General features: G+C 39.9%; 1 protein-coding gene across 1 annotated transcript in view; it reads left to right on the forward strand.

Annotated features, from left to right (window-relative positions):
* The first annotated feature begins 7,461 nt into the window (after positions 1 to 7,461).
* LOC133640735 (long-chain fatty acid transport protein 2-like) overlaps positions 7,462 to 26,238 on the forward strand; it is a 31,374-nt gene continuing 12,597 nt past the window's right edge. Inside the window, exons 1-7 of the mRNA XM_062034313.1 lie at positions 7,462 to 7,981; positions 15,639 to 15,848; positions 16,914 to 17,072; positions 21,313 to 21,437; positions 21,498 to 21,692; positions 23,554 to 23,644; positions 24,160 to 24,358. Of these exons, the coding sequence (XP_061890297.1) occupies positions 7,507 to 7,981; positions 15,639 to 15,848; positions 16,914 to 17,072; positions 21,313 to 21,437; positions 21,498 to 21,692; positions 23,554 to 23,644; positions 24,160 to 24,358 (1,454 nt within the window). The 5' untranslated portion in view covers positions 7,462 to 7,506. The remainder of the gene's footprint in view (positions 7,982 to 15,638; positions 15,849 to 16,913; positions 17,073 to 21,312; positions 21,438 to 21,497; positions 21,693 to 23,553; positions 23,645 to 24,159; positions 24,359 to 26,238) is intronic.

Genomic DNA, 26,238 nt, shown 5'->3' on the forward strand with positions numbered 1-26,238 from the left:
ATAACAAACATGTCAACAATATGAAACTATAAACAATAACAAACATGTCAACAATATCAAACTATAAACAATAACAAACATGTCAACAATATGAAACTATAAACAATAACAAACATGTCAACAATATCAAACTATAAACAATAACAAACATGTCAACAATATCAAACTATAAACAATAACAAACATGTCAACAATATCAAACTATAAACAATAACAAACATGTCAACAATATCAAACTATAAACAATAACAAACATGTCAACAATATGAAACTATAAACAATAACAAACATGTCAACAATATCAAACTATAAACAATAACAAACATGTCAACAATATGAAACTATAAACAATAACAAACATGTCAACAATATCAAACTATAAACAATAACAAACATGTCAACAATATGAAACTATAAACAATAACAAACATGTCAACAATATGAAACTATAAACAATAACAAACATGTCAACAATATGAAACTATAAACAATAACAAACATGTCAACAATATGAAACTATAAACAATAACAAACATGTCAACAATATGAAACTATAAACAATAAACATGTCAACAATATGAAACTATAAACAATAACAAACATGTAGAAAATAGCAAGCAGCAAATGGAAATAAGCAATTATTTGCAGAGTGGTCGTGCATGTAAGTTATTGTTTATTAATTATTGTCTACTTAATTGTCTTATTAATCGTCTTAATTGTCTCATTAATTGTCTCATTAATTGTCTCGTTAAATAAGTAGGTAGTGGGTAGAGCGTCCGTGCCATAAAGCTGAGGGTTGCAGGTTCGCTCCCCGCCTCTTACCATCCAAAGAATGTCTGCCGTTGTGTCCTTGAGCAGGACACTTCACCCTCACCCGGTGCCGCTCACACTGGTGAATGAATGATGAATGAATGAGTTGTAAAAATGAATGATGGCTTCTCACTTCTCTGTGAAGCACTTTGAGTGTCTAGGAAAGTGCTATATAAATAGAATCTATTATTATTATTAATTGTCTAGTTAATTATCTTATTGTCTCATTAATTGTCTCATTAATTGTCTGAATAATAATAACCCGCTCAGTGGCCTAGTGGTTAGAGTGTCCGCCCTGAGATGGGTAGGTTGTGAGTTGAAACCCCGGCCGAGTCATACCAAAGACTATAAAAAGGTGAGCCATGACCTCCCTGCTTGGCACTCAGCATCACGGCTTGGAATTGGGGCTTACATCACCAAAAATGATTCCCGGGCGCAGCCACCACTGCTGCTCACTGCTCTCCTCACCTCCCAGGGGGTGAACAAGGGTGATGGGTCAAATGCAGAGGACACATTCCACCACACCTTGTGTGTGTGTGTGTGTGTGTGTGTGTGTGTGTGTGTGTGTGTGTGTGTGTGTGTGTGTGTGTGTGTGTGTGTGTGTGTGTGACAATCATTGCTACTTTAACTTTATTGTTTACTTCAACAATGAAGAGTTTGTGTGATGTTGTTGTAATGACATGTGACATATATTATATCACATGATATATAATGCCTTTGTATAGGACGTATAATATATGACATATGATATATGACATGATATATAATATGACATATGATATATGACATATAATATATGACATGATATATAATATGACATATGATATATGACATATAATATATGACATGATATATAATATGACATATGATATATGACATGATATATAATATGACATATGATATATGACATATAATATATGACATGATATATAATATGACATATGATATATGACATATAATATGACATGATATATAATATGACATATGATATATGACATATGATATATGACATGATATATGATATATGACATGATATATAATATGACATGATATATGACATATGATATATAATATATGACATGATATATAATATAAGACATGCTATATAATATGACATGTGATGTATGACATATGATATATGATGACAACACAATATGGACAACATATGTTTGGAAAACTTGCATGTACTTCTTAAAACAATGTACTGTATATATTTACTATATGTGTATAAATATATTCCATCATACAATGTAGTGTATATATTTACTATATGTGTATAAATATATTCCGTCATACAATGTAGTGTATATATTTACTATATGTGTATAAATATATTCCATCATACAATGTAGTGTATATATTTACTATATGTGTATAAATATATTCCATCATACAATGTAGTGTATATATTTACTATATGTGTATAAATATATTCCATCATACAATGTAGTGTATATATTTACTATATGTGTATAAATATATTCCATCATACTATATATTTACTATATGTGTATAGATATATTCCATCCTATATTTCTGAATGTTTATTGTTATGAAGGCATGTACATAAATACATCAATCAATAACTGGCATGTGATTTTCTGGACGTGGAATTAAATGACGTCATTTTCAAGTTGATTTGAAGGAGAACAAATGTAATTAGGAAAATGTCCACAAGGTGGCGACAAGGACAAATCATCATCTTAGTTCATGTTTTCACCTTTTTTGTTACAAATGATTAACAAGTATTGAACTTTTCCTCCAAGATAGATTTATATTTATTTCAGACCTAATATGTACATTAATCCTGAGTTATACTTCATAATATACATTTATGTACATTAATCCTGAGTTATACTTCATAATATACATTTATGTACATTAATCCTGAGTTATACTTCATAGTATACATTTATGTACATTAATCCCGAGTTATACTTCATAATATACACTTATGTACATTAATCCTGAGTTATACTTCATAATATACATTTATATACATTAATCCCGAGTTATACTTCATAATATACATTTATGTACATTAATCCTGAGTTATACTTCATAATATACATTTATGTACATTAATCCCGAGTTATACTTCATAATATACATTTATGTACATTAATCCTGAGTTATACTTCATAATATACATTTATGTACATTAATCCTGAGTTATACTTCATAATATACATTTATGTACATTAATCCTGAGTTATACTTCATAGTATACATTTATGTACATTAATCCCGAGTTATACTTCATAATATACATTTATGTACATTAATCCCGAGTTATACTTCATAATATACATTTATGTACATTAATCCCGAGTTATACTTCATAATATACATTTATGTACATTAATCCCGAGTTATACTTCATAATATACATTTATGTACATTAATCCTGAGTTATACTTCATAATATACATTTATGTACATTAATCCTGAGTTATACTTCATAATATACATTTATGTACATTAATCCTGAGTTATACTTCATAGTATACATTTATGTACATTAATCCCGAGTTATACTTCATAATATACATTTATGTACATTAATCCCGAGTTATACTTCATAATATACATTTATGTACATTAATCCCGAGTTATACTTCATAATATACATTTATGTACATTAATCCCGAGTTATACTTCATAATATAAATGTATGTACATTAATCCCGAGTTATACTTCATAATATACATTTATGTACATTAATCCCGAGTTATACTTCATAATATACATTTATGTACATTAATCCTGAGTTATACTTCATAATATACACTTATGTACATTAATCCTGAGTTATACTTCATAATATACATTTATGTACATTAATCCTGAGTTATACTTCATAATATACACTTATGTACATTAATCCTGAGTTATACTTCATAATATACATTTATATACATTAATCCCGAGTTATACTTCATAATATACATTTATGTACATTAATCCTGAGTTATACTTCATAATATACATTTATGTACATTAATCCCGAGTTATACTTCATAATATACATTTATGTACATTAATCCTGAGTTATACTTCATAATATACATCATGGACGGGGCGTACATGCAGGGGTGTTATCATAGACGCCCCTGCTTATTTCAGCAAGACAATGCCAAGAATGGGAAAGACTTCCACTTCCAAAATGTGTCTCCTCACTTCCCAAACCTTTACTGAGTGTTGTTGAAAGGAAAGGCCATGTAACACAGTGGTGAACATGCCCTTTTTGAAACATGTTGCAGCCATCAAATTCCAAATGAGCTAATATTTGCAAAACAGAAGAAAGTTTGTCAGTGTGAACATGAAATATGTTGTATGTCTTTGCAGTCTATTCTATTGAATAGAAGTTGAAAAGGATTTGTTGTATTCTCTTTTTATTTAACATTTACACAACTTCACTGCTTTTCTACTTTGTACACACACACACACACACACACACACACACACACACACACACACACACACACACACACACACACACACACACACACACACACACACACACACACACACACACACACACACACACACACACACACATATATATACATACACCATATACAACAATATAATTACATACATACATATATACATACACTATATACAACAATATAATTACATACATATATACATACACTATATACAACAGTATAATTACATACATACATATATACACACATACATATATACATACACTATATACAACAATATAATTACATACATACATATATACATACACTATATACAACAATATAATTACATACATATATACATACACTATATACAACAATATAATTACACACATATATACATACACTATATACAACAATATAATTACATGCATACATATATACATACACTATATACAACAATATAATTACATACATATATACATACACTATATACAACAGTATAATTACATACATACATATATACACACATACATATATACATACATTATATACAACAATATAATTACATACATACATATATACATATATACAAACATACATATATACATACACTATATACAACAATATAATTACACACATATATACATACACTATATACAACAATATAATTACACACATATATACATACACTATATACAACAATATAATTACATGCATACATATATACATACACTATATACAACAATATAATTACATACATATATACATACACTATATACAACAGTATAATTACATACATACATATATACACACATACATATATACATACATTATATACAACAATATAATTACATACATACATATATACATATATACAAACATACATATATACATACACTATATACAACAATATAATTACACACATATATACATACACTATATACAACAATATAATTACACACATATATACATACACTATATACAACAATATAATTACATGCATACATATATACATACACTATATACAACAGTATAATTACATACATACATATATACACACATACATATATACATACATTATATACAACAATATAATTACATACATACATATATACATATATACAAACATACATATATACATACACTATATACAACAATATAATTACATACATGCATATATACACACATACATATATACATACACTATATACAACAATATAATTACATACATACATATATACACACATACATATATACATACACTATATACAACAATATAATTACATACATACATATATACACACATACATATATACATACACTATATACAACAGTATAATTACATACATACATATATACACACATACATATATACATACACTATATACAACAATATAATTACATACATACATATATACACACATACATATATACATACACTATATACAACAAATATAAACAATCAAATCCATAAAAAAGACCAGCGATCCAGCCATCAAACCCACAGTCCACCGAGAACCAGCTGACCCCCCCCCCCCCACCCCCCCCACCACCACCACCAACAGGTCTGGCCACCTGCCAGGAGGCCGACCCCTACAACCAAGGACTCCAAGCAGAATCCTTCTCCAAACAAAAACCACAGCCAAATGCAACAAAACAAGCCCAGTCCTCCAGCAGGGGAGTCCTAAATACTCAGCAAGTGCAGGTGAGTAATCATAATAATCTTCTTGGAATAAATATATATTATATATCTGCAGGTGAGTAATCATTATTTCTAGTACTAATCTTATGTGAATAAAATATATAGAATGTCAGCTGAGGTGTGGAGAGTTCATGGTTCAAATCCCAGGCAGAACACAGCAGGTGAACATTAACATCCTAACTTGACCAAACAAAGTCAACTTGCTTTCTGTCATTCTTTTAATGTTGTCTGTTTGTCCTAAAATCACATCAATAATTAATCACTCATTCATATTTTGTCTGTTTGTCCTAAAATCACATCAATAATTAATCACTCATTCATATTTTGTCTGTTTGTCCTAAAATCACATCAATAATTAATCACTCATTCATATTTTGTATGTTTGTCCTAAAATCACATCAATAATTAATCACTCATTCATATTTTGTCTGTTTGTCCTAAAATCACATCAATAATTAATCACTCATTCATATTTTGTCTGTTTGTCCTAAAATCACATCAATAATTAATCACTCATTCATATTTTGTCTGTTTGTCCTAAAATCACATCAATAATTAAACACTCGTTCATATTTTGTCTGTTTGTCCTAAAATCACATCAATAATTAATCACTCATTCATATTTTGTCTGTTTGTCCTAAAATCACATCAATAATTAATCACTCATTCATATTTTGTCTGTTTGTCCTAAAATCACATCAATAATTAAACACTCGTTCATATTTTGTCTGTTTGTCCTAAAATCACATCAATAATTAAACACTCGTTCATATTTTGTCTGTTTGTCCTAAAATCACATCAATAATTAATCACTCATTCATATTTTGTCTGTTTGTCCTAAAATCACATCAATAATTAAACACTTGTTCATATTTTGTCTGTTTGTCCTAAAATCACATCAATAATTAATCACTCATTCATATTTTGTCTGTTTGTCCTAAAATCACATCAATAATTAATCACTCATTCATATTTTGTCTGTTTGTCCTAAAATCACATCAATAATTAATCACTCATTCATATTTTGTCTGTTTGTCCTAAAATCACATCAATAATTAATCACTCATTCATATTTTGTCTGTTTGTCCTAAAATCACATCAATGATTAATCACTCATTCATATTTTGTCTGTTTGTCCTAAAATCACATCAATAATTAATCACTCATTCATATTTTGTCTGTTTGTCCTAAAATCACATCAATAATTAAACACTCATTCATATTTTGTCTGTTTGTCCTAAAATCACATCAATAATTAATCACTCATTCATATTTTGTCTGTTTGTCCTAAAATCACATCAATAATTAATCACTCATTCATATTTTGTCTGTTTGTCCTAAAATCACATCAATAATTAAACACTCATTCATATTTTGTCTGTTTGTCCTAAAATCACATCAATAATTAATCACTCGTTCATATGACTTTAAGCAACTGGCCTAATCCCTTCAAGCCACGCCCCCTTCAAACCACGCCCCCTAAGCACTTTGGTGTCAAATGACTTCAGAAACCACATGCAGTCTCTCACGAGAGGAAGAAAAGTTGTGTGTTTGTGGTCATGTTTGCCTTGGTTTTGTTCTCGGCTCTGGCAGGCCTGCTGGCGGTCTTGTCCTGGGTCTACTGCACCAAGCCCTACCTGGCCTGTGACCTCAGGTACACCATGGCTGCCCTCCGAGTGGGCTCCAGGATGAGGAAGTTGAGCAGCAAGAAAAGGTTCCACAGCATCTTGGACGCCTTCCTGGACCACGTGGCCAAAGACCCGCACAAGAAGTTCCTGTGGTTCCAGGACAGAAGTTGGACTTACCAACAAGCCGACCAGGAGAGCAACAAAGTGGCTCGGGTGTTGAGCACTTTGTTGCAGGAAGGTCAAAGTGCGGCATTGTTGATGGGCAACGAGCCAAACTTTGTGTTTGTGTGGTTGGCTCTCAGCAAACTCGGGTGTTGTTCTGCGCTCCTCAACTCCAACATCAGGTCCAAATCTCTGCTGCATTGTTTCTCCTGCTGCGACGCCAAAGTGCTGCTGGTGGGCGCCGGTAAGAACTCCACTGTGCCACAATTGTCCTGCTGTTTGGGAATAGATCCTTCGTCGGCTGGTGTCCCGGTAGTGCCTTCTCATTGGCTGTAATCAAGGCCCATCGTGGCATTGTTCAACACTCTGGGACTTTGCAAATGATAAATAAGCAGCGGATTCACATAGTTAGCATTAGCACAAACTAGCAGTGTGAGGAGATCCTTCGTCGGCTGCTGTCCCGGTAGTGCCTTTTCCTTCGCTGTAATCAAGGCCCACTCTGGCATCTTTTTTCTGTCTCATCACAATTAAAGACTTGCTAAAGAACAAGCACAGTATTCTGATAAAACTGATCAAATCCTCAAAGTGAAGATGCTAACTATGTAGCTAAAATGCTAGCAGTAGGCCTTTTGCTTGATAAGATCAAAGACAGCTTTTGTCTTCTCGTAGGGCAACTCATAAAGTGGTGTGATGACTTCTAGAAAATTATTCTGATAACTTGTATACAATTATTCTGATAACTTCTAGACAATTATTCTGATAACTTCTAGACAATTATTCTGATAACTTCTATACAATTATTCTGATAACTTCTTTACAATTATTCTGATAACTTCTAGACAATTATTCTGCTAACTTGTATACAATTATTCTGCTAACTTGTATACAATTATTCTGCTAACTTGTATACAATTATTCTGATAACTTGTATACAATTATTCTGCTAACTTGTATACAATTATTCTGCTAACTTCTAGACAATTATTCTGCTAACTTGTATACAATTATTCTGATAACTTCTATACAATTATTCTGCTAACTTGTATACAATTATTCTGCTAACTTGTATACAATTATTCTGCTAACTTGTATACAATTATTCTGCTAACTTGTATACAATTATTCTGCTAACTTGTATACAATTATTCTGCTAACTTGTATACAATTATTCTGCTAACTTGTATACAAAGATTGTGACAGTGAGTACTGAGTGGCTCCATCATTCAAACTCAATGGAGAAGGAGAAAGATTTGCCCCCAATAGAAGCAACCTTGTCATTAAAAAAGGAGTTGAATTGTTCCCAAGTTTCACTTGTCGCATGCACACAGTCAACAAAGAGTGATATAGTGGCTAGTGTCTAGTGGCTAGTGTCTAGTGTCTAGGGTCTAGTGTCTAGTGTCTAGTGTCTAGTGTCTAGTGTCTAGTGGCTAGTGGCTAGTGTCTAGTGTCTAGTGTCTAGTGTTTAGTGGCTAGTGTCTAGTGGCTAGTGTCTAGGGTCTAGTGGCTAGTGTCTAGTGTCTAGTGGCTAGTGGCTAGTGTCTAGTGGCTAGTGTCTAGTGTCTAGTGGCTAGTGTCTAGTGTTTAGTGGCTAGTGTCTAGTGTCTAGTGTCTAGTGGCTAGTGTCTAGTGTTTAGTGGCTAGTGTCTAGTGTCTAGTGTCTAGTGGCTAGTGTCTAGTGTTTAGTGGCTAGTGGCTAGTGTCTAGTGGCTAGTGTCTAGTGTCTAGTGGCTAGTGTCTAGTGTTTAGTGGCTAGTGGCTAGTGTCTAGGGTCTAGTGGCTAGTGTCTAGTGTCTAGTGTCTAGTGTCTAGTGGCTAGTGTCTAGTGTCTAGGGTCTAGTGGCTAGTGGCTAGTGTCTAGTGTCTAGTGTCTAGTGTCTAGTGTTTAGTGGCTAGTGTCTAGTGGCTAGTGTCTAGGGTCTAGTGGCTAGTGTCTAGTGTCTAGTGGCTAGTGGCTAGTGTCTAGTGGCTAGTGTCTAGTGTCTAGTGGCTAGTGTCTAGTGTTTAGTGGCTAGTGTCTAGTGTCTAGTGTCTAGTGGCTAGTGTCTAGTGTTTAGTGGCTAGTGTCTAGTGTCTAGTGTCTAGTGGCTAGTGTCTAGTGTTTAGTGGCTAGTGGCTAGTGTCTAGTGGCTAGTGTCTAGTGTCTAGTGGCTAGTGTCTAGTGTTTAGTGGCTAGTGGCTAGTGTCTAGGGTCTAGTGGCTAGTGTCTAGTGTCTAGTGTCTAGTGTCTAGTGGCTAGTGTCTAGTGTCTAGGGTCTAGTGGCTAGTGTCTAGTGTCTAGTGGCTAGTGTCTAGTGGCTAGTGTCTAGTGGCTAGTGTCTAGTGTCTAGGGTCTAGTGTCTAGTGTCTAGTGTCTAGTGTCTAGTGTCTAGTGGCTAGTGGCTAGTGTCTAGTGTCTAGTGTCTAGTGTTTAGTGGCTAGTGTCTAGTGGCTAGTGTCTAGGGTCTAGTGGCTAGTGTCTAGTGTCTAGTGGCTAGTGGCTAGTGTCTAGTGGCTAGTGTCTAGTGTCTAGTGGCTAGTGTCTAGTGTTTAGTGGCTAGTGTCTAGTGTCTAGTGTCTAGTGGCTAGTGTCTAGTGTTTAGTGGCTAGTGTCTAGTGTCTAGTGTCTAGTGGCTAGTGTCTAGTGTTTAGTGGCTAGTGGCTAGTGTCTAGTGGCTAGTGTCTAGTGTCTAGTGGCTAGTGTCTAGTGTTTAGTGGCTAGTGGCTAGTGTCTAGGGTCTAGTGGCTAGTGTCTAGTGTCTAGTGTCTAGTGTCTAGTGGCTAGTGTCTAGTGTCTAGGGTCTAGTGGCTAGTGGCTAGTGTCTAGTGTCTAGTGTCTAGTGTCTAGTGTTTAGTGGCTAGTGTCTAGTGGCTAGTGTCTAGGGTCTAGTGGCTAGTGTCTAGTGTCTAGTGGCTAGTGGCTAGTGTCTAGTGGCTAGTGTCTAGTGTCTAGTGGCTAGTGTCTAGTGTTTAGTGGCTAGTGTCTAGTGTCTAGTGTCTAGTGGCTAGTGTCTAGTGTTTAGTGGCTAGTGTCTAGTGTCTAGTGTCTAGTGGCTAGTGTCTAGTGTTTAGTGGCTAGTGGCTAGTGTCTAGTGGCTAGTGTCTAGTGTCTAGTGGCTAGTGTCTAGTGTTTAGTGGCTAGTGGCTAGTGTCTAGGGTCTAGTGGCTAGTGTCTAGTGTCTAGTGTCTAGTGTCTAGTGGCTAGTGTCTAGTGTCTAGGGTCTAGTGGCTAGTGGCTAGTGTCTAGTGTCTAGTGTCTAGTGGCTAGTGTCTAGTGTCTAGTGTCTAGTGTCTAGTGTCTAGTGTCTAGTGTCTAGTGTCTAGTGGCTAGTGTCTAGTGGCTAGTGTCTAGTGTCTAGTGGCTAGTGTCTAGTGTCTAGTGTCTAGTGGCTAGTGGCTAGTGTCTAGTGTTTAGTGGCTAGTGGCTAGTGTCTAGGGTCTAGTGGCTAGTGTCTAGTGTCTAGTGTCTAGTGTCTAGTGTCTAGTGTCTAGTGGCTAGTGGCTAGTGTCTAGTGTTTAGTGGCTAGTGGCTAGTGTCTAGGGTCTAGTGGCTAGTGTCTAGTGTCTAGTGTCTAGTGTCTAGTGTCTAGTGGCTAGTGTCTAGAGTCTAGGGTCTACTGTCTAGTGGCTAGTGTCTAGTGTCTAGTGTCTAGTGGCTAGTGTCTAGTGTCTAGTGGCTAGTGTCTAGTGTTTAGTGGCTAGTGGCTAGTGTCTAGGGTCTAGTGGCTAGTGTCTAGTGGCTAGTGTCTAGTGTTTAGTGGCTAGTGGCTAGTGTCTAGGGTCTAGTGGCTAGTGTCTAGTGTCTAGTGTCTAGTGTCTAGTGGCTAGTGTCTAGTGTCTAGGGTCTAGTGGCTAGTGGCTAGTGTCTAGTGTCTAGTGTCTAGTGGCTAGTGTCTAGTGGCTAGTGTCTAGTGTCTAGTGTCTAGTGTCTAGTGTCTAGTGTCTAGTGGCTAGTGTCTAGTGTCTAGTGGCTAGTGTCTAGTGTCTAGTGTCTAGTGGCTAGTGGCTAGTGTCTAGTGTTTAGTGGCTAGTGGCTAGTGTCTAGGGTCTAGTGGCTAGTGTCTAGTGTCTAGTGTCTAGTGTCTAGTGTCTAGTGGCTAGTGTCTAGTGTCTAGTGGCTAGTGGCTAGTGTCTAGGGTCTAGTGGCTAGTGTCTAGTGTCTAGTGTCTAGTGGCTAGTGTCTAGTGGCTAGTGTCTAGTGTCTAGTGGCTAGTGTCTAGTGTCTAGTGTCTAGGGTCTAGTGTCTAGTGTCTAGTGTCTAGTGTCTAGTGTCTAGTGGCTAGTGTCTAGTGGCTAGTGGCTAGTGTCTAGGGTCTAGTGGCTAGTGTCTAGTGTCTAGTGGCTAGTGTCTAGTGGCTAGTGTCTAGTGTCTAGTGTCTAGTGGCTAGTGTCTAGGGTCTAGTGTCTAGTGGCTAGTGTCTAGTGTCTAGTGTCTAGTGGCTAGTGTCTAGTGTCTAGTGGCTAGTGTCTAGTGTTTAGTGGCTAGTGGCTAGTGTCTAGGGTCTAGTGGCTAGTGTCTAGTGGCTAGTGTCTAGTGTTTAGTGGCTAGTGTCTAGGGTCTAGTGGCTAGTGTCTAGTGTCTAGTGTCTAGTGTCTAGTGGCTAGTGTCTAGTGTCTAGGGTCTAGTGGCTAGTGGCTAGTGTCTAGTGTCTAGTGTCTAGTGGCTAGTGTCTAGTGGCTAGTGTCTAGTGTCTAGTGTCTAGTGTCTAGTGGCTAGTGTCTAGTGGCTAGTGTCTAGTGTCTAGTGGCTAGTGTCTAGTGTCTAGTGTCTAGTGGCTAGTGGCTAGTGTCTAGTGTTTAGTGGCTAGTGGCTAGTGTCTAGGGTCTAGTGGCTAGTGTCTAGTGTCTAGTGTCTAGTGTCTAGTGGCTAGTGTCTAGTGTTTAGTGGCTAGTGGCTAGTGTCTAGGGTCTAGTGGCTAGTGTCTAGTGTCTAGTGTCTAGTGGCTAGTGTCTAGTGGCTAGTGTCTAGTGTCTAGTGGCTAGTGTCTAGTGTCTAGTGTCTAGGGTCTAGTGTCTAGTGTCTAGTGTCTAGTGTCTAGTGTCTAGTGGCTAGTGTCTAGTGTCTAGTGGCTAGTGGCTAGTGTCTAGGGTCTAGTGGCTAGTGTCTAGTGTCTAGTGGCTAGTGTCTAGTGGCTAGTGTCTAGTGTCTAGTGGCTAGTGTCTAGTGTCTAGGGTCTAGTGGCTAGTGGCTAGTGTCTAGTGTCTAGTGGCTAGTGTCTAGTGGTTAGTGTCTAGTGTCTAGTGGCTAGTGTCTAGTGTCTAGTGGCTAGTGTCTAGTGTCTAGGGTCTAGTGGCTAGTGTCTAGTGTCTAGGGTCTAGTGGCTAGTGTCTAGTGTCTAGTGTCTAGTGTCTAGTGTCTAGTGGCTAGTGTCTAGTGTTTAGTGGCTAGTGGCTAGTGTCTAGTGTCTAGTGGCTAGTGTCTAGTGTCTAGTGTCTAGTGGCTAGTGTCTAGTGTCTAGTGGCTAGTGTCTAGTGTTTAGTGGCTAGTGGCTAGTGTCTAGGGTCTAGTGGCTAGTGTCTAGTGGCTAGTGTCTAGTGTTTAGTGGCTAGTGTCTAGGGTCTAGTGGCTAGTGTCTAGTGTCTAGTGTCTAGTGTCTAGTGGCTAGTGTCTAGTGTCTAGGGTCTAGTGGCTAGTGTCTAGTGGCTAGTGTCTAGTGTCTAGTGGCTAGTGTCTAGTGTCTAGGGTCTAGTGGCTAGTGGCTAGTGTCTAGTGTCTAGTGGCTAGTGTCTAGTGGTTAGTGTCTAGTGTCTAGTGGCTAGTGTCTAGTGGCTAGTGTCTAGTGGCTAGTGTCTAGTGTTTAGTGGCTAGTGGCTAGTGTCTAGGGTCTAGTGGCTAGTGTCTAGTGTCTAGTGTCTAGTGTCTAGTGTCTAGTGGCTAGTGTCTAGTGTTTAGTGGCTAGTGGCTAGTGTCTAGGGTCTAGTGGCTAGTGTCTAGTGTCTAGTGTCTAGTGGCTAGTGTCTAGTGGCTAGTGTCTAGTGTCTAGTGGCTAGTGTCTAGTGTCTAGTGTCTAGGGTCTAGTGTCTAGTGTCTAGTGTCTAGTGTCTAGTGTCTAGTGGCTAGTGTCTAGTGTCTAGTGGCTAGTGGCTAGTGTCTAGGGTCTAGTGGCTAGTGTCTAGTGTCTAGTGGCTAGTGTCTAGTGGCTAGTGTCTAGTGTCTAGTGGCTAGTGTCTAGTGTCTAGGGTCTAGTGGCTAGTGGCTAGTGTCTAGTGTCTAGTGGCTAGTGTCTAGTGGTTAGTGTCTAGTGTCTAGTGGCTAGTGTCTAGTGTCTAGTGGCTAGTGTCTAGTGTCTAGGGTCTAGTGGCTAGTGTCTAGTGGCTAGTGTCTAGTGTTTAGTGGCTAGTGGCTAGTGTCTAGGGTCTAGTGGCTAGTGTCTAGTGGCTAGTGTCTAGTGTCTAGTGTCTAGTGGCTAGTGGCTAGTGTCTAGTGTCTAGTGGCTAGTGTCTAGTGTCTAGTGGCTAGTGTCTAGTGTCTAGTGTCTAGTGGCTAGTGTCTAGTGGCTAGTGTCTAGTGTTTAGTGGCTAGTGGCTAGTGTCTAGGGTCTAGTGGCTAGTGTCTAGTGTCTAGTGTCTAGTGGCTAGTGTCTAGTGGCTAGTGTCTAGTGTCTAGTGGCTAGTGTCTAGTGTCTAGTGTCTAGGGTCTAGTGTCTAGTGTCTAGTGTCTAGTGTCTAGTGTCTAGTGGCTAGTGTCTAGTGTCTAGTGGCTAGTGGCTAGTGTCTAGGGTCTAGTGGCTAGTGTCTAGTGTCTAGTGGCTAGTGTCTAGTGGCTAGTGTCTAGTGTCTAGTGGCTAGTGTCTAGTGTCTAGGGTCTAGTGGCTAGTGGCTAGTGTCTAGTGTCTAGTGGCTAGTGTCTAGTGGCTAGTGTCTAGTGTCTAGTGGCTAGTGTCTAGTGTCTAGTGGCTAGTGTCTAGTGTCTAGGGTCTAGTGGCTAGTGTCTAGTGGCTAGTGTCTAGTGTTTAGTGGCTAGTGGCTAGTGTTTAGTGGCTAGTGGCTAGTGTCTAGTGTCTAGTGTCTAGTGGCTAGTGTCTAGTGGCTAGTGGCTAGTGTTTAGTGGCTAGTGGCTAGTGTCTAGGGTCTAGTGGCTAGTGTCTAGTGTCTAGTGTCTAGTGGCTAGTGTCTAGTGTCTAGTGGCTAGTGTCTAGTGGCTAGTGTCTAGTGGCTAGTGGCTAGTGTCTAGTGTCTAGTGTCTAGTGGCTAGTGTCTAGTGTCTAGTGGCTAGTGTCTAGGGTCTAGTGGCTAGTGTCTAGTGTCTAGTGTCTAGTGGCTAGTGTCTAGTGGCTAGTGTCTAGTGTCTAGTGTCTAGTGGCTAGTGGCTAGTGGCTAGTGTCTAGTGTCTAGTGGCTAGTGTCTAGTGGCTAGTGTCTAGTGTCTAGTGTCTAGTGGCTAGTGTCTAGTGGCTAGTGTCTAGTGTCTAGTGTCTAGTGGCTAGTGTCTAGTGTCTAGTGTCTAGTGGCTAGTGTCTAGTGGCTAGTGTCTAGTGTCTAGTGTCTAGTGTCTAGTGTCTAGGGTCTAGTGTCTAGGGTCTAGTGTCTAGGGTCTAGTGGCTAGTGGCTAGTGTCTAGTGTCTAGTGGCTAGTGTCTAGTGTCTAGTGTCTAGTGTCTAGTGTCTAGGGTCTAGTGTCTAGGGTCTAGTGGCTAGTGGCTAGTGTCTAGTGTCTAGTGGCTAGTGTCTAGTGTCTAGTGTCTAGGGTCTAGTGGCTAGTGTCTAGTGTCTAGTGGCTAGTGTCTAGTGGCTAGTGTCTAGTGTCTAGTGTCTAGGGTCTAGTGTCTAGGGTCTAGTGGCTAGTGGCTAGTGTCTAGTGTCTAGTGGCTAGTGTCTAGGGTCTAGTGTCTAGTGTCTAGTGGCTAGTGTCTCCATGGTGTCCAACAACAACAACAACAACAGCAGCAGCACCACACAGTCCTAATGATGACATGTTGATCATCAGACCTCCAAGAGGCAGCAGAGGAAGTTCTTCCAAGTCTGGACCAGCAGGGAGTCCGTGTGTTCATGGTGGGTGAAGGTCCTGAGTCCAAGAACATCCAGTGTCTCTCACACAAGATTCAACAGGCCTCAGGTACACCTGTGTCACCTGAGCTGAGAGCCAACGTTCACATCAGCAGTCCTGCACTCTACATCTTTACCTCAGGAACCACAGGTAACACCTGCTCACCTGCACACACCTGGATAACATGATTGTGTTGGTAATGTCACCTGAAGGACTTTTCTCACCTGCACACACCTGGATAACATGATTGTGTTGGTAATGTCACCTGAAGGACTTTTCTCACCTGCACACACCTGGATAACATGATTGTGTTGGTAATGTCACCTGAAGGACTTTTCTCACCTGCACACACCTGGATAACATGATTGTGTTGGTAATGTCACCTGAAGGACTTTTCTCACCTGCACACACCTGGATAACATGATTGTGTTGGTCATGTCACCTGAAGGACTTTGCTCACCTGTACACACCTGGATAACATGATTGTGTTGGTAATGTCACCTGAAGGACGTTTCTCACCTGCACACACCTGGATAACATGATTGTGTTGGTAATGTCACCTGAAGGACTTTGCTCACCTGTACACATCTGGATAACATGATTGTGTTGGTAATGTCACCTGAAGGACTTTTCTCACCTGCACACACCTGGATAACATGATTGTGTTGGTAATGTCACCTGAAGGACTTTGCTCACCTGCACACACCTGGATAACATGATTGTGTTGGTAATGTCACCTGAAGGACTTTGCTCACCTGTACACACCTGGATAACATGATTGTGTTGGTAATGTCACCTGAAGGACGTTTCTCACCTGCACACACCTGGATAACATGATTGTGTTGGTAATGTCACCTGAAGGACTTTGCTCACCTGTACACATCTGGATAACATGATTGTGTTGGTAATGTCACCTGAAGGACTTTTCTCACCTGCACACACCTGGATAACATGATTGTGTTGGTAATGTCACCTGAAGGACTTTGCTCACCTGCACACACCTGGATAACATGATTGTGTTGGTAATGTCACCTGAAGGACTTTGCTCACCTGTACACACCTGGATAACATGATTGTGTTGGTAATGTCACCTGAAGGACGTTTCTCACCTGCACACACCTGGATAACATGATTGTGTTGGTAATGTCACCTGAAGGACTTTGCTCACCTGTACACATCTGGATAACATGATTGTGTTGGTAATGTCACCTGAAGGTCTCCCCAAGGCCGCTGTCATAAACCACAAGAGACTTTGGTTTGCCAGTCTTCTTCAGTCCATTGCTGGCGTCCGCTCTGATGATGTCATCTACATCTACCTGCCGCTCTACCACACGTCTGGCTTCCTCATGGGACTGTGTGGAGCCATAGACCAGGGTAATTACCACTCATCAACAAGTCATACATACTGTGTGGAGCCATAGACCAGGGTAATTACCACTCATCAACAAGTCATACATACTGTGTGGAGCCATAGACCAGGGTAATTACCACTCATCAACAAGTCATACATACTGTGTGGAGCCATAGACCAGGGTAATTACCACTCATCAACAAGCCATAAGACCAGGGTAATTACCACTCATCAACAAGTCATACATACTGTGTGGAGCCATAGACCAGGGTAATTACCACTCATCAACAAGTCATACATACTGTGTGGAGCCATAGACCAGGGTAATTACCACTCATCAACAAGTCATACATACTGTGTGGAGCCATAGACCAGGGTAATTACCACTCATCAACAAGTCATACATACTGTGTGGAGCCATAGACCAGGGTAATTACCACTCATCAACAAGTCATACATACTGTGTGGAGCCATAGACCAGGGTAATTACCACTCATCAACAAGTCATACATACTGTGTGGAGCCATAGACCAGGGTAATTACCACTCATCAACAAGTCATACATACTGTGTGGAGCCATAGACCAGGGTAATTACCACTCATCAACAAGTCATACATACTGTGTGGAGCCATAGACCAGGGTAATTACCACTCATCAACAAGTCATACATACTGTGTGGAGCCATAGACCAGGGTAATTACCACTCATCAACAAGTCATACATACTGTGTGGAGCCATAGACCAGGGTAATTACCACTCATCAACAAGTCATACATACTGTGTGGAGCCATAGACCAGGGTAATTACCACTCATCAACAAGTCATACATACTGTGTGGAGCCATAGACCAGGGTAATTACCACTCATCAACAAGCCATACATACTGTGTGGAGCCATAGACCAGGGTAATTACCACTCATCAACAAGTCATACATACTGTGTGGAGCCATAGACCAGGGTAATTACCACTCATCAACAAGTCATATATACTGTGTAGAGCCATAGACCAGGGTAATTACCACTCATCAACAAGCCATAAGACCAGGGTAATTACCACTCATCAACAAGTCATAAGACCAGGGTAATTACCACTCATCAACAAGCCATAAGACCAGGGTAATTACCACTCATCAACAAGCCATAAGACCAGGGTAATTACCACTCATCAACAAGTCATAAGACCAGGGTAATTACCACTCATCAACAAGTCATACATACTGTGTGGAGCCATAGACCAGGGTAATTACCACTCATCAACAAGTCATAAATACTGTGTGGAGCCATAGACCAGGGTAATTACCACTCATCAACAAGTCATAAGACCAGGGTAATTACCACTCATCAACAAGCCATAAGACCAGGGTAATTACCACTCATCAACAAGTCATAAGACCAGGGTAATTACCACTCATCAACAAGTCATAAGACCAGGGTAATTACCACTCATCAACAAGCCATAAGACCAGGGTAATTACCACTCATCAACAAGCCATAAGACCAGGGTAATTACCACTCATCAACAAGTCATAAGACCAGGCACTCATCAACAAGTCATAAGACCAGGGTAATTACCACTCATCAACAAGTCATACATACTGTGTGGAGCCATAGACCAGGGTAATTACCACTCATCAACAAGTCATAAATACTGTGTGGAGCCATAGACCAGGGTAATTACCACTCATCAACAAGTCATACATACTGTGTGGAGCCATAGACCAGGGTAATTACCACTCATCAACAAGTCATACATACTGTGTGGAGCCATAGACCAGGGTAATTACCACTCATCAACAAGTCATACATACTGTGTGGAGCCATAGACCAGGGTAATTACCACTCATCAACAAGTCATACATACTGTGTGGAGCCATAGACCAGGGTAATTACCACTCATCAACAAGTCATACATACTGTGTGGAGCCATAGACCAGGGTAATTACCACTCATCAACAAGTCATACATACTGTGTGGAGCCATAGACCAGGGTAATTACCACTCATCAACAAGTCATACATACTGTGTGGAGCCATAGACCAGGGTAATTACCACTCATCAACAAGCCATACATACTGTGTGGAGCCATAGACCAGGGTAATTACCACTCATCAACAAGTCATACATACTGTGTGGAGCCATAGACCAGGGTAATTACCACTCATCAACAAGTCATACATACTGTGTGGAGCCATAGACCAGGGTAATTACCACTCATCAACAAGTCATATATACTGTGTAGAGCCATAGACCAGGGTAATTACCACTCATCAACAAGCCATAAGACCAGGGTAATTACCACTCATCAACAAGTCATAAGACCAGGGTAATTACCACTCATCAACAAGCCATAAGACCAGGGTAATTACCACTCATCAACAAGCCATAAGACCAGGGTAATTACCACTCATCAACAAGTCATAAGACCAGGGTAATTACCACTCATCAACAAGTCATACATACTGTGTGGAGCCATAGACCAGGGTAATTACCACTCATCAACAAGTCATAAATACTGTGTGGAGCCATAGACCAGGGTAATTACCACTCATCAACAAGTCATAAGACCAGGGTAATTACCACTCATCAACAAGTCATAAGACCAGGGTAATTACCACTCATCAACAAGCCATAAGACCAGGGTAATTACCACTCATCAACAAGCCATAAGACCAGGGTAATTACCACTCATCAACAAGTCATAAGACCAGGCACTCATCAACAAGTCATAAGACCAGGGTAATTACCACTCATCAACAAGTCATACATACTGTGTGGAGCCATAGACCAGGGTAATTACCACTCATCAACAAGTCATAAATACTGTGTGGAGCCATAGACCAGGGTAATTACCACTCATCAACAACTCATAAGACCAGGGTAATTACCACTCATCAACAAGCCATAAGACCAGGGTAATTACCACTCATCAACAAGTCATAAGACCAGGGTAATTACCACTCATCAACAAGTCATAAGACCAGGGTAATTACCACTCATCAACAAGCCATAAGACCAGGGTAATTACCACTCATCAACAAGCCATAAGACCAGGGTAATTACCACTCATCAACAAGTCATAAGACCAGGCACTCATCAACAAGTCATAAGACCAGGGTAATTACCACTCATCAACAAGTCATAAGACCAGGGTAATTACCACTCATCAACAAATCATAAGACCAGGGTAATTACCACTCATCAACAAGTCATAAGACCAGGGTAATTACCACTCATCAACAAGTCACAAGACCAGGGTAATTACCACTCATCAACAAGTCATAAGACCAGGGTAATTACCACTCATCAGCAAGTATTTACTGTCAAATCACAGGAGAAATCACAATGTGCAAGAAACAGGAAATATTGTTTTATTTGTGCAAGAAAGACAAAGTAGTTCTTTGTTATTGCAATAAACAGGAAGTAACTCTTTACTCATGTAAGTAACAGGAAGTAACTCTTTACTAGTGTAAGGAACAGGAAGTAACTCTTTACTCGTGTAAGTAACAGGAAGTAACTCTTTACTACTGTAAGGAACAAGAAGTAGATCTTTATTATTGCAAGAAACAGGAAGTAACTCTTTACTACTGTAAGGAACAGGAAGTAACTCTTTACTACTGTAAGGAACAGGAAGTAACTCTTTACTTGTGTAAGGAACAGGAAGCAACTCTTTACTAGTGTAAGGAACAGGAAGTAACTCTTTACTACTGTAAGGAACAGGAAGTAACTCTTTACTGGTGTAAGGAACAAGAAGTAACTCTTTACTCGTGTAAGGAACAGGAAGTAACTCTTTACTACTGTAAGGAACAGGAAGTAACTCTTTACACATGTAAGGAACAAGAAGTAACTCTTTACTAGTGTAAGGAACAGGAAGTAACTCTTTACTCGTGTAAGGTACAGGAAGTAGCTCTTTATTATTGCAAGAAACAGGAAGCAACTATTTACTCGTGTAAGGAACAGGAAGTAGATCTTTGCTACACATATAAAAATATACTTTCTGTTCTTTACACAAGTAAAGAGTTACTTCTTGTTCCTTACATTAGTAAAGAGTTACTTCTTGTTCCTTACACTAGTAAAGAGTTACTTCTTGTTCCTTACACTAGTAAAGAGTTACTTCAAGTCTTTAATGGTCACTGTGTGGTCTTCAAGGCTTTAATGGTCACTGTGTGGTCTTCAAGTCTTTAATGGTCACTGTGTGGTCTTCAAGTCTTTAATGGTCACTGTGTGGTCTTCAAGTCTGAAGGTTGTGTGTGTCTGGAGTGCAGGCATCACCGTGGTCCTAAGACAGAAGTTTTCTGCCAGCCACTTCTGGAGCGACTGCAGGAAGTACGAGGTCACCGTCATTCAGTACATCGGCGAGATCATGCGCTACCTGTGCAATACGCCCAAGGTAAAACCTGAATGAGGTTTCTGGTCTCCTCGCCTGACTGGGGCTCCTGTGCGCCCTCAGCGAGACAACGAGCGAGACCATAAAGTGCGACTAGCTTTGGGAAACGGACTGCGAGCGGACACCTGGGAGGACTTTCTTCAGCGCTTTGGGAAGATTGGTGTGTTTGAATGTTACGGAGCCACCGAAGGAAACATCGGTTTTGTCAACTACGCTGGAAAGATCGGAGCCGTTGGCCGAGTTCACTTCCTGCACAAAGTAAGAATGTGTTGTTAGCATTATGTCTTACAGCTCTTAACACAACACACATATTAGCTTTGTTAGCTAATGATGGCCATGTAGCAAAGTTTACCAACGTTAGCCAACATTGGATTTTATTTGTCTGTAAAGATTCTCATTCATCTGGTCTTGGTAGTCCCAGGACCTTCAGTCCATCACAACTGGACTGTTTGGTTGGTCTTAGAAGACCTTTATCTTCTCATCCTAGTAGACTTAATCAGTTCTTAGACTAGTCTTAGACATAGATTGGTCCCATCTAGTCTTAGACTTAGATCAGTCACATCTAGTCTTAGACTTAGATTGGTCACATCTAGTCTTAGACTTAGATCAGTCACATCTAGTCTTAGACTTAGATTGCTCACATCTAGTCTTAGACTTAGATTGGTCACATCTAGTCTTAGACTTTGATTGGTCACATCTAGTCTTAGACTTAGATTGGTCACATCTAGTCTTAGACTTAGATTAATGGTCACTGTGTGGTCTTCAAGTCTTTAATGGTCACTGTGTGGTCTTCAAGTCTTTAATGGTCACTGGGTGGTCTTCAAGGCTTTAATGGTCACTGTGTGGTCTTCAAGTCTTTAATGGTCACTGTGTGGTCTTCAAGTCTTTAATGGTCACTGTGTGGTCTTCAAGGCTTTAATGGTAACAAGGTTTCCGTAGGTGAACCTGCGGAAGGATCATTACCGGGATCGGAAGTCTCAGGGCTTTGGGGCGGGTTTCGGCCCGCCCCTTGGCGCGCGTGGCACGGCGGGCTCCGCGACCCGACGGCTGGCCCTCGTGGCTAGATTGGTCACATCTAGTCTTAGACGTAGATGGGTCACATCTAGTCTTAGACTTAGATTGGTCACATCTAGTTTTAGACTTAGATTGGTCACATCTAGTCTTAGACTTAGATTGGTCACATCTAGTCTTAGACTTAGATTGGTCACATCTAGTTTTAGACTTAGATTGGTCACATCTAGTCTTAGACTTAGATTGGTCACATCTAGTCTTAGACTTAGATTGGTCACATCTAGTCTTAGACTTAGATTGGTCACATCTAGTCTTAGACTTAGATTGGTCCCATCTAGTCTTAGACTTAGATTGGTCACATCTAGTCTTACACTTAGATTGGTCACATCTAGTCTTAGACTTAGATTGGTCACATCTAGTCTTGGACTTAGATTGCTCACATCTAGTCTTAGACTTAGATTGGTCACATCTACTCTTGGACTTAGATTGCTCACATCTAGTCTTAGACTTAGATTGGTCACATCTAGTCTTAGACTTAGATTGGTCACATCTAGTCTTAGACTTAGATTGGTCACATCTAGTCTTACACTTAGATTGGTCACATCTAGTCTTAGACTTAGATTGGTCACATCTAGTCTTAGATGTTCATTTAAAGGGGAAGATATAAACATGCCAAAAGTCTTTATCCCAGTGAGAGCAGACATTGTACAGTAAGTGATTGTTTTATTATGTTTGTATTTAGCACTGAGCAATACTGCTACATGATGCTTAGTGTCTCGTAGATCATCCTCATTACACTCAGCCTCAAAAATAGTCTTGTTGTTGTTGAAGGGATCTGTGGTTCCTCCTCTACATCTTGGCTAGCTCATTATCTCTCAAAATGGCTCTGGACTCTCCGTGAAATGTATACCATTTTGATCATACCTCTTTACTCACAACTTGCCAAGTCTTAGTGAGATATATATATATATATGATAGTAGCTTCAACAGTGTTTCCACTCTACTAAATCTAACTTTGAGCAAGTTGCAAAAGTAACTTTTCATTCAATTCAGGCTGCCTTCAGAGGAAGTCATGATGGTCACAAGTTGTCCGTGGTTTCTCCTTCAGATGGCGTACAATTATGCTCTCCTCAGGTTTGATACGGAGAAAGAGGAGGTGGTTCGAGACTCCAAAGGATTTTGCATGGAGGTTCCAAGAGGTGAGCCCTGTAATATTCCAACAAGTCACACAAATCCTCTGTCAGTGGCTTTTCCTGTGTTTACAATCACTTCCTGTCCTGGTGCTCTTGTTTTGTCAGTGTTTCCTCTTTGGTCTCTACCTTTACTTTCTGTTCCATGTCCTGTCAGCACACCTATTCCTGGTTTAATTAGTTCCACCTGGGTCCCTCCTTCAGCGCTGGATGGTTGTTCCTCGAGAGACCGATGCTTCGTGTGCTGATTTGGTTCCACGCCTCTTTGTAGCTAATAAGTTGTGTTTTACTTACATTCTCTGCATCCTTGGGTCACGCCAAAGCAACACGTGACAGAAATGATCCAGCAGTGAAGGAGGGACCCAGGTGGAACTAATTAAACCAGGAACAGGTGCGCTGACAGGACATGGAACAGAAAGTAAAGGTAGAGACCAAACAGGAAAGAGTGACAAAACAAGAGCACCAGGACAGGAAGTGAGTGTAAAGAGCAAACAGTCTGATCCTGTTGCTTGGCTTGCATTTAGGAGAGAGCGGTCTGCTGGTGTGTAGGATCGCAGAGAGCGCCCCCTTCAGTGGTTATGCTAAAAACCAACATCAGACTGACAAGAAGAAGCTGAAAGACGTTTTTGTCAAAGGAGACGTTTACTTCAACACTGGAGACATCTTGAAGATCGACCATGAAGGCTTCGTCTTCTTTCAGGACCGTGTTGGAGACACCTTCAGGTCCCTCAATCACACACAACATGACATCATCTTTGCTTGACTCTCACATAACATGACATCATCCTTGCTTGACGCTCACACAACATGACATCATCCTTGCTTGACGCTCACACAACATGACATCATCCTTGCTTGACTCTCACATAACATGACATCATCCTTGCTTGACTCTCACATAACATGACATCATCCTTCCTTGACTCTCACATAACATGACATCATCCTTGCTTGAGTCTCACATAACATGACATCATCCTTCCTTGACTCTCACATAACATGACATCATCCTTCCTTGACTCTCACACAACATGACATCATCCTTGCTTGAGTCTCACATAACATGACATCATCCTTCCTTGACTCTCACATAACATGACATCATCCTTGCTTGAGTCTCACATAACATGACATCATCCTTCCTTGACTCTCACATAACATGACATCATCCTTCCTTGACTCTCACATAACATGACATCATCCTTGCTTGACGCTCACACAACATGACATCATCCTTGCTTGACTCTCACACAACATGACATCATCCTTGCTTGACTCTCACACAACATGACATCATCCTTGCTTGACGCTCACACAACATGACATCATCCTTGCTTGACTCTCACACAACATGACATCATCCTTGCTTGACGCTCACACAACATGACATCATCCTTGCTTGACTCTCACACAACATGACATCATCCTTCCTTGACTCTCACATAACATGACATCATCCTTGCTTGACTCTCACACAACATGACATCATCCTTGCTTGACTCTCACATAACATGACATCATCCTTGCTTGACTCTCACACAACATGACATCATCCTTCCTTGACTCTCACATAACATGACATCATCCTTGCTTGACTCTCACATAACATGACATCATCCTTGCTTGACTCTCACATAACATGCTATCATCCTTGCTTGACTCTCACATAACATGACATCATCCTTGCTTGACTCTCACATAACATGACATCATACTTCCTTGACTCTCACATAACATGACATCATCCTTGCTTGACTCTCACATAACATGACATCATCCTTGCTTGACTCTCACACAACATGACATCATCCTTGCTTGACTCTCACATAACATGACATCATCCTTCCTTGACTCTCACATAACATGACATCATCCTTGCTTGACTCTCACATAACATGACATCATCCTTGCTTGACTCTCACATAACATGACATCATCCTTGCTTGACTCTCACATAACATGACATCATCCTTGCTTGACTCTCACATAACATGACATCATCCTTGCTTGACTCTCACATAACATGACATCATCCTTGCTTGACTCTCACATAACATGACATCATCCTTGCTTGACTCTCACATAACATGACATCATCCTTGCTTGACTCTCACATAACATGACATCATCCTTGCTTGACTCTCACACAACATGACATCATCCTTGCTTGACTCTCACATAACATGACATCATCCTTGCTTGACTCTCACATAACATGACATCATCCTTGCTTGACTCTCACATAACATGACATCATCCTTCCTTGACTCTCACATAACATGACATCATACTTCCTTGACTCTCACATAACATGACATCATCCTTGCTTGACTCTCACATAACATGACATCATCCTTGCTTGACTCTCACATAACATGACATCATCCTTGCTTGACTCTCACATAACATGACATCATCCTTGCTTGACTCTCACATAACATGACATCATCCTTGCTTGACTCTCACATAACATGACATCATCCTTGCTTGACTCTCACATAACATGACATCATCCTTGCTTGACTCTCACATAACATGACATCATCCTTGCTTGACTCTCACATAACATGACATCATCCTTGCTTGACTCTCACATAACATGA

The sequence above is a fragment of the Entelurus aequoreus genome, linkage group LG02, assembly GCF_033978785.1.
Source record: "Entelurus aequoreus isolate RoL-2023_Sb linkage group LG02, RoL_Eaeq_v1.1, whole genome shotgun sequence".
Lineage (NCBI taxonomy): Eukaryota > Metazoa > Chordata > Actinopteri > Syngnathiformes > Syngnathidae > Entelurus > Entelurus aequoreus.